This window comes from Tigriopus californicus, chromosome 12 (genome assembly GCF_007210705.1).
Source record: "Tigriopus californicus strain San Diego chromosome 12, Tcal_SD_v2.1, whole genome shotgun sequence".
Lineage (NCBI taxonomy): Eukaryota > Metazoa > Arthropoda > Copepoda > Harpacticoida > Harpacticidae > Tigriopus > Tigriopus californicus.
In genome coordinates this window covers 12,662,235-12,670,589 of record NC_081451.1, presented here as the reverse complement: position 1 = coordinate 12,670,589, position 8,355 = coordinate 12,662,235, and the positions used below count along the sequence as shown (strand labels likewise).

Below are 8,355 nucleotides of genomic sequence, written 5' to 3'. Positions count from 1 at the left end.
TGCTTTCCAGTATTGACCTGGGAGTCGTGCCCACCTGGTTTACTTTCTCATCCTGACTTACTTGCACTTTAATCACTTTGCTGTCCGACAAAAACGTTGTTGTTGTAGTCGATTCCACCACCTGCTTGTCATCTTTGGCTCCGTCAAGATCCTCGACTTCAGGCAATTCCATATCAGATGATAACTGAACTATCAGCACATTAGTTCTGGGGGTTTCCAACGTGTTTGGCAAGGACAGATTTGGATCCAAAGCCGGACCGGTGAGTGAGTTGTCTTCTAGAGTGTCATTAAATTCGAACGTGTTCGGTTGGAAACTAGACTCGCAACAGAAAGTGGGACAAGGACCTTGGGACAGATTGCACACTTCATCACCAATCATTGGTGGATGAAGAACCACTCTTGACGTACTTGTACTTGTTGTTGATACCGTTGTTGAAGCAGAAGAAAACGTAGTTTTGGTTGACCTTGGTGGTGCTGGATTGTGTAAGATTGTTCTATATCTATTAGTTGTTGCCGCTGTTGTTGTTGTTGATGTAGGAGGAGCAGTAGCAATAGTAGATATTGCAGTGGTGGTGGTTGAAATGGTTGTTGTTGTTGTTGTTGTGGTGGTGGTGGTGGTGGTGGTGGTTTTAGTAGAATATGCAGTTGTCGGAGACATTGGTGGGGTGGTGAAGGTTGAGGTCCGTGGATTTCTATTGTACATCATAGTTGGCTTTGTTCGCCTTGTCCAATGTTCCACTTCGTTACTCAAGACATCACTAGCGTTGAGGAAAGACACGCCTTCAATCTCCACATCCAAATGTTCGGAATTGGAGAAATTGAAAGTGTATACCAAAGCCATAGAAGTTAATGATAACGCCGTGATGGACAAAAGAACCAAGAGGAGGATTTGAATACACCGATTTTGGAAGATATGCTTCGTGGCTGGGCGTCGTCTCGAGGAAGGAAACCGCTTTTGTCCTTTGTGACTGGGAGCTTCTCCCGTGGACCCCGTGGATGACGAACTAGAATACGAATGGATGGAACTGTTGCCTCGTCTTAGCCTTGAAAGACGCACAGCCACTGTCTCGTGGGCGGACTCGATATCACTTAAGCGGTTCTCCAAGTGATCTGTCATCTTACTCAGTTCCCTCACCGCACCGATGTTTTCTGCAATATGGATCGTCGACTCAGAGAAGATGATGAAAATTATAAATGTTGTGGTTACCCACCTAAAAAGATCCGCTCTTTGTTCACAATTAACATGTCATTGATTTCTTTTCCGTCTGACAACGTGAATGGACCCGCTGAGCTAACAGCATCTGGAATAATCCTTTGGACGTCCTGGGCAATCACGCCAGCTTGGGGCCCAAAAATAAGCTCTGGAAATTGTTTCATGTAATTAACAAGTCCAAGCCAAGGTGGCACTCCCGAACATCCTACCTGAGTATTGTTCATCCGGGAGTTTCTCCATGAATTCCGGTCTGTATTGGTATTGTACAATCTTGATTTTATTGACATTTTGTAACTGTTTTCGCGAGTCAAGCTCCTTCACATTATGCTTGATCCTCAGGTCACTGGGTTGAAGGATCTGACCCGTCAACTGAATGTTCCCATGAACGGACAAAGCCTCCGATGCATGGTCAGTGTTGATCCCGACCTTGCCTGTTAAACATAGTTAGGTTAGGACTGATTTTGTGCTAATAATGTGACCATGTACGAACCAATATGGTAGATGGTTTCGCTCCCTTGTTCTCTCATCCAAGAGGCTTCAGAATCAGGTTCAAATTGTCCCGGATTGGAAGCCCGAACTATGATCCTCTCTGAGGCCAGGGACACAATAGGGAGATCCATTTGATTTTGTGAGTGAATCGTCGCCTCTAGGGATGCCTGAAAAAATGATGATCCATGATCCCCAATGCTACAGCTTAGATCAGATTTTCCAACTTGTTTTCTACGAAGTGACTCCTTAAACATATTTTCATTAAGTACCACCTCATAGCACACTCCATACAAATGGTTTAAAAATCATTGGGCTGACCCCTGGTTAAAAAAGCCTTTACTTAATTAGATCCTTGCAGCAGCAGCTCTCTATTCATGTCGGAACGTATTTGTGGGGGATTATTTGAGCTTTAGGGCTTGAGTATTTTTTGTTTAAGGATTGAATTACAGTTCTAGGTAGTTTGTCCTGGAACGAAAATATCCTTCTATGTTACATTTTATAGAATTTAAAATCATTTGTGATGTGTTTACCTTTAAGACGTTAGATGCTATTTTTATGCACTTCAACCAACCCTCCTTACGATCCACTTACCACGAGTTGAAAATATTTTTGAGAGGGATTCGGTTTGCCCTTCTTTCTCATGTTGTTGGCGGTGGTCTCGGTGAAGTGCAGCCGACCCACTACGAGTTGCAGAGGCTCAGTGCTGGCCTTCCAATACACTATTACAGGTTTGAACTTGATCTTGGTCCTATCTGTCTGGCTTTGTTCCACCTGGAACGTATCCAAAGTGTTACAAAGACGCATACTCTTGTATAGTGCTCAATGTTGAAAGCGGTCACATACCCGGATAAAGCTGTTTGGCGTGTCAAGCTTGATCCCATGGAAGTTCATCTGAAGATGACGGAGCGGATGGATGGTTCCAGCCTTGGTTTTGATAAAGCATGGCTCTTCACGACCCATATCGATATGGCACGTCAGTTGGAAGTGATTCTTCTTTTGCGCAATAAAAGCGTCATCCACCATAGAGAAGTTGAAGCCTTTATCGGCAGAAACGGTCAGGACCGGGTGTTTGATCTCGTGCTTGGACTTGTTCAACAATTTTGACCACTGGTGGGGCTCGTGAAGGTTAAAGTTGATGTTGGTGAGGGTCTGAGAGGGCTGGGGACTGTGACAATTGGGCTCTGGCTTGATATGTACGCTTGCAGGCACTTCACTTCCTTTCCGCTTTCGCTTTGGCAGAGATGGTTGAGTAGTGGGTGTGCTCAAGGAGTGGACCTCGTTCTTAATCGTCACTTGGGGAGAACAGCCCCTTTGCGGGCTAAACTGAACCGCACCTCCTTGAGAAAGGGGTAGTACTACTTGCGATGGAGAGTCCACAACTCCTCGGTACGGCATTGTGATCTAAAGGAAAGCGATGAAAAAGGATTGTGCTCAAGTTTCCACAATCGAAACGGTTCTTGGGTTTAGAATGGTACCTTGGGGAACATCGCTGTAGGGTCGATGTCTTGACCTTGTTCCAAGATTTGGAGAGGAACGTCATAATCAATTGTGGACAAATCCAAATGTGCCATGGCGATCCTGCTCTCCTGGAACTGTGTCCCATTGCTGGGACTCATTTTGTGCTGACTACTTTGTCCAGGTGAGAGCAGATGCTCTGAGCCTGAATCCGGAGGACTTTCCGGAAACGTCTCTGCAAGTGATCAATATCCTCAATTTGTGATATTCTGTTAAGTATCATTTAATTTCATTTACCATCAAAGATCCTGTTCTTGTCGTTGTAAATGGACTCCACGAGATCCTTGAGGTCCAATCCCACATTGTCAATCCCAGCAGCTGTGGCCAAATCCAACGTATCCGAATCCAAGTCCATGTTGTCAGTGAGTACGGACTCGTCCGACGTATGAGTCTACATTGCAAATAGACAAATCAAAAAGCATTCAACTCAACAAGCTCTCATATCACGTAGTTGGAAACTCAATATCGCTCTTTCCCCCCGAAAAAAAACCTTATCACTCTTTGACACGAACAGGGCTCATTAAAATTTGGGGGGAATTTTCAGACTTACTTTAGAGTTGAGCGTACTCATTCTGACTGGCCATTTTGCTGGAGGACCTATTGAGAAACCGTCCAATGTCCCATGATATTATGAGCCATTATTAGAAGACACTCTGCTGCTCCAAAAGGATAGCATTAAAGGTTTCAGCTGATTTTGAACGTTTCGTTCTTTCCATTGGTACTCCACAGGTAGTTCGGCTGGGTCCCCCCAAAGTTAACCTGTCAATGGCTCCACTGAGTTAGTAATGAGTGACTACGGTCCTAGTTTCAAACACAGACATGCACTCACTCGCAGGTACCTCCGTACCTGAATAACATACATACATAATATTGAGGTACCATTTCGCGTAAGGCGTTTCAAGCGCAGAACTGTGATTGTATCCTGTTGTAGTCCGTTATTAAATACGCCGGTTTGAACATATTTTCCTGGATTTATCTTGAAGTATGTTGATGACGATCGTTAACTTCAAGATCATGCTTTGCTTTGAGATAGTTTTGAGTTGTTGATTTTCAGTTTCATTTTGCAGGTTGCCTTCTCAATTGCGCTAATATTTGTTTTCATTTAATGCTATCAGTGTTAGTTATGCGAGCTGCAGTTCAAAAATTAAACCTGACCAATCCTTTTTAAGCATAATTTCATTAGTCGTCAAGAGATGGGCAGGTTCAATTTGGCAGTCTTGGTTGAAAATTGAAACTGGCCTTATATTTTATTCTCATTATTCTGGGGATTTCATTTTTGCGCGTGCCTTTTTTCTTCTGTTATCGCTAATCATTATCTTCGGGAAGAAATGAGTATGTTTAAATTATTGGTTAAATTTTTCATTTTCATGCTTTATCTTTTATTGTTAATCATATAAGAATTTTTTGTTACAATATCAAAAAATGGATATGCATGTATATTTCTATCATAACTCATTTTACATACGGGAATTTCCCTTCCAAAACTTCTCCTGAACTCAATGACAAACACACGCTATTTAGTTTTCACAAGGTGACGTCTATGTTTGAGATTAACTATACACGCAGTATATACACAATACGCATGTAAATTGAAATAAGGTGAGGAAGAGACATGAGGCCAGTTTTTTTACAGGAAAGGTGTGAATCTTAGGTCGAGAAAAGATTTAACTTGTGTAGTATAGTGCGACCTTTTCTCAACCTAAGATTCACTCTTTCGCTTTACGAAACTGGGCTATGGTTTCTTTTGCCAGAAGAAAATGGAATAAAACCAGTACTTCGTATCTAAAATATTCCTTCTCGCAGATACTGAACATGGCAAAATAATAGTTATAAGCATTCAATTTATTTGTCATTCCTTTTGGAAGAACCCTGGTTCCAGATGGAAGAGAGAGTCTCTTGTCTTGTCTTTGTCTTGAACCTTTTGTGTCTTTACTTTACATACAGTACAGTACAGTGGCTGGATGTTTCTGCGTCGTCGTGCAAGGTGACATTCTTGAGCCGGGAAATCCCCAATCCAATGGATTGGTGCGTTGAGCATAACTAGACGTTGTTCATCCAGTTCATCAGGATGACGAACAGGTCTGCTCTTGGTTTTCCCTTCAGTTCAATTTGTCGGGTCAGTCTAATCAAGCTTTTTTGCGACGTAAATTTTATTGGAATTGATAGGATGGCCGTACAAACTGAACGCACTTAATCAAAAAAAGAAATTCGTCTAGTTAAAGCCGCTGTTATAGTTGGCAGCATTTCTTTAAATAAGGATACAAGGGCGATCAAGTTCAGTATTAGTGAAAAATTAAATGGTAGTTCATAAGATCTTCAATTTTCCCATGCACCTTACAGAGTGGGGGAAAACAGAACCAATTGAAGATTGTCGATAAATTTCAAAGAGTTTTCAAAAAAAAGAAATTTCAACAGTCTGTTAATATTCGGAGGTTAAACCTTTTAAAGCCATGACTTTTGATCAGGAGGGCATGGAAGTACCAACCCATTTAGATATTTTTGTTGGTCGCATCGGTAAAGGATTGTAGTATTAATCTAGAATAACGTTAAGTTTGAGGAACATATTTAAATCCTAATGAACGAAGCTTGAAATCTCGATTAATTTTTATACGAGATCTTGATCCATTTTTGCAAACCACACCTGACCGACCTTAAGTTCAAGGGTGCCTTAAACCGGCCAATTCAAACTCATTGTCAGACCAAAAATTTTTTCAAATAAGATGTGATTTGTTGGAAAACGTAAACCCAGTCCCATTCATTCACCTTAGTTCCTCCTAAGGTGAGATTAAGAAATTAAAAAAATCCCCTAAGGAATCTTCTATCGAGTATCTCTGAGAGGTATATGGATTGCAAAGTTGCAAACAATTGCAAAGTTTTGTATTTTTGGACACTTTTGGACACTTTGGACACAGATGGGTAAAAGTGTCCAAAAATAAAATGCCCAACCTGTTTAAAACACATAGAGTCCTCCGAAAAAGTAAAAATCCCAAAATAAATAGATTTTCCTTTTTTATTGCAAGCAACGCTCTCTTATACTGTATCTATAAAAAGTGAGCAAGTTCGAATCACGTAGAATCCTTCGAATGGCTAATGAATATTACACCTTGATTCAATTTCTTATCTACGTTGCCTCGTGGAAACATTTTTCCACTGTCTGCCATGAATTCACATTTGCCAAAGAAATGTAAGACTGAACGGGGCTCTCCTTATTACCTACCTTAACCTGAGCGCTCATGTAAAACTGTAAATCTACTAATAGTCCAATGACAGATATCTGTTGAAAGTATTTCAACTATATATGGGTTAAAGTCAAGACTATCAAAGTCAAACTTGGGGACAGTTTTAGTTCATTTATATTTCAAAAAGAGAAAATCATCTAGACCGTCCAATGCTGGACGTTCTTTTGTTTCCATACCCAAATCATCGAAATGAGCACAAACAATAGTTGAGCCATATGAGATTCAGCAGAAGCGGCGTGGTTGCACCCATCCGTTCTGCAGTACTCCTTGCAAATGGTCCTCAGTTGTCCCTCCTTGACGCCCTCGTCGCAATTGTTCCCACCGAAAAACTTGACGCAACTCCGAGCCATGAACACCAAGGATCGGCGGGTGAAGAACGAATCGTCGTCCTCGTCCTCCGTGGGTGGGACGTGACCTCCGTCCTCGTCAAAGATGGATCTTGAATCTGAAACAGGCCATTTGTTGGGGTTATGATGTCGTTCCTTTTAGACCAACTGGCATTTTTGGGGATTACATCGTTTTCTTTAGATTTCGCCAATAGATGGCGCCCAAAATGGGCAACACTAGCAACAAAAGAGCTCAGACACTTTCCAATTTAAATTTATGCTTAAACCCCATTTATCACTTGATTTCGAGTTTTTGGTCTAATGGAGATTTGGAAGAGCAAAATTGCTTATGAAACATAGAATTATAAACGGTACTTTGTATCCTTAGTAGGGCCAGATGGAATGGAAAATGCAACATGTCCACGAAGAATTGACGGTGAACAGACAATACTAGCTAGTTTATAAGAAGATTGTGAGGTGATGCTTTGGTAAGTTCATGTAGCGCCCTCTAGCTTGTTAAAAGTTTCGTGTGCTTCAACAATAACAATAGCCAATGACTCATAACTCTTTGGTCTCCTTACTCCCTTCCATTTCGTTAATGTTTTTGAAGCCAAAGTAGAGCGACTGCACAATTCATTAAAAGCAATTCTCTAAACCCGACAACCACAAGGAGGCCTCATGTTTTTGTATTCGCAAATGGAAGACAAAAATCATGTTCTATCAAACTTCAATAGTGTTGTGAGCATAAAGTGAAACAGATGGCTCTCTTGCTGTGAAAATTTATGAGCCTGAAGGGTGTGCAATTCATTGCTTTTTGCTTCTATTTTGAGAGCTCATATTTTTGGCTAACTGGATGGTCATTTATTTTCCCACCAACATCTCGGGAATGAAAAATGACGATCAAGCGGAAGCAAAAACATTACGTGAACATCAGCTTTCATGAATTGTTACTAGTTGAGTTGAAATCTGGGATTGAATCGATCAACAACTTGAGTATAAACTTAATTGTGGTGGTTGATCTTGCTAAATGGTATATGTATTCCTCAATGTATTCAAGTTAAGATTTGACCCGACAGAGTTCTTACCATTCCTCAGATATTCCCGTATGGTGATGCAATACTTCATGTCTCCTTGGCATTCTTGGGGTGATCCAGGGTTCTCTTTGCATCTTGGGCTCAACTCTGATGTACATTGGGCACATTGAAGAGCGGAAACGCCCTCTGAAAGATGCAAATCGAGCTTTCATGCACCATAACTTTGTTCAAATGGGCGTGGGAGGGAGGGGGGACTGCTTTCCAAATTTTAAGCCTCCCACCAGCTCATTTACATACTTCCCATGGGAGTCCAAGCCACATTTGCGTTTGAACCCCACAGGGTTGCCGTAGGGCTGGAGCAAGTTTTGGAACAAGTCCAATTCTGATTTGGTCGTCTCGACCAAAATTGAGACGCAGACAGAACATTGATGATCAAATCTTTTAACAGGGACTTGTAATTGGCTTGAAGTAAAAGGCCGCTAGATGTTTTAACTTTCCTAATGATCATTTTTTGGGAGGTGACTTGGACTTTGGGGGCT

The 8,355-nt window shown here is 41.5% G+C and overlaps 2 protein-coding genes across 2 annotated transcripts in view; both read right to left on the bottom strand.

Annotated features, from left to right (window-relative positions):
- Nucleotides 1-3,961, bottom strand: part of LOC131891292 (uncharacterized) — a 4,963-nt gene extending 1,002 nt beyond the window's left edge. Inside the window, exons 1-9 of the mRNA XM_059240819.1 lie at nucleotides 3,768-3,961; nucleotides 3,455-3,608; nucleotides 3,178-3,392; nucleotides 2,546-3,103; nucleotides 2,294-2,473; nucleotides 1,704-1,869; nucleotides 1,423-1,644; nucleotides 1,212-1,361; nucleotides 4-1,149 (exon numbers count right to left, since the gene is read on the bottom strand). Of these exons, the coding sequence (XP_059096802.1) occupies nucleotides 4-1,149; nucleotides 1,212-1,361; nucleotides 1,423-1,644; nucleotides 1,704-1,869; nucleotides 2,294-2,473; nucleotides 2,546-3,103; nucleotides 3,178-3,392; nucleotides 3,455-3,608; nucleotides 3,768-3,788 (2,812 nt within the window). The 5' untranslated portion in view covers nucleotides 3,789-3,961. The remainder of the gene's footprint in view (nucleotides 1-3; nucleotides 1,150-1,211; nucleotides 1,362-1,422; nucleotides 1,645-1,703; nucleotides 1,870-2,293; nucleotides 2,474-2,545; nucleotides 3,104-3,177; nucleotides 3,393-3,454; nucleotides 3,609-3,767) is intronic.
- A 2,586-nt stretch (nucleotides 3,962-6,547) lies between these two features.
- Nucleotides 6,548-8,355, bottom strand: part of LOC131891720 (uncharacterized) — a 3,109-nt gene continuing 1,301 nt past the window's right edge. The window contains exons 2-3 of the mRNA XM_059241354.1: nucleotides 7,868-8,002; nucleotides 6,548-6,901 (exon numbers count right to left, since the gene is read on the bottom strand). Coding sequence (XP_059097337.1) covers nucleotides 6,594-6,901; nucleotides 7,868-8,002 — 443 coding nt within the window. The 3' untranslated portion in view covers nucleotides 6,548-6,593. The remainder of the gene's footprint in view (nucleotides 6,902-7,867; nucleotides 8,003-8,355) is intronic.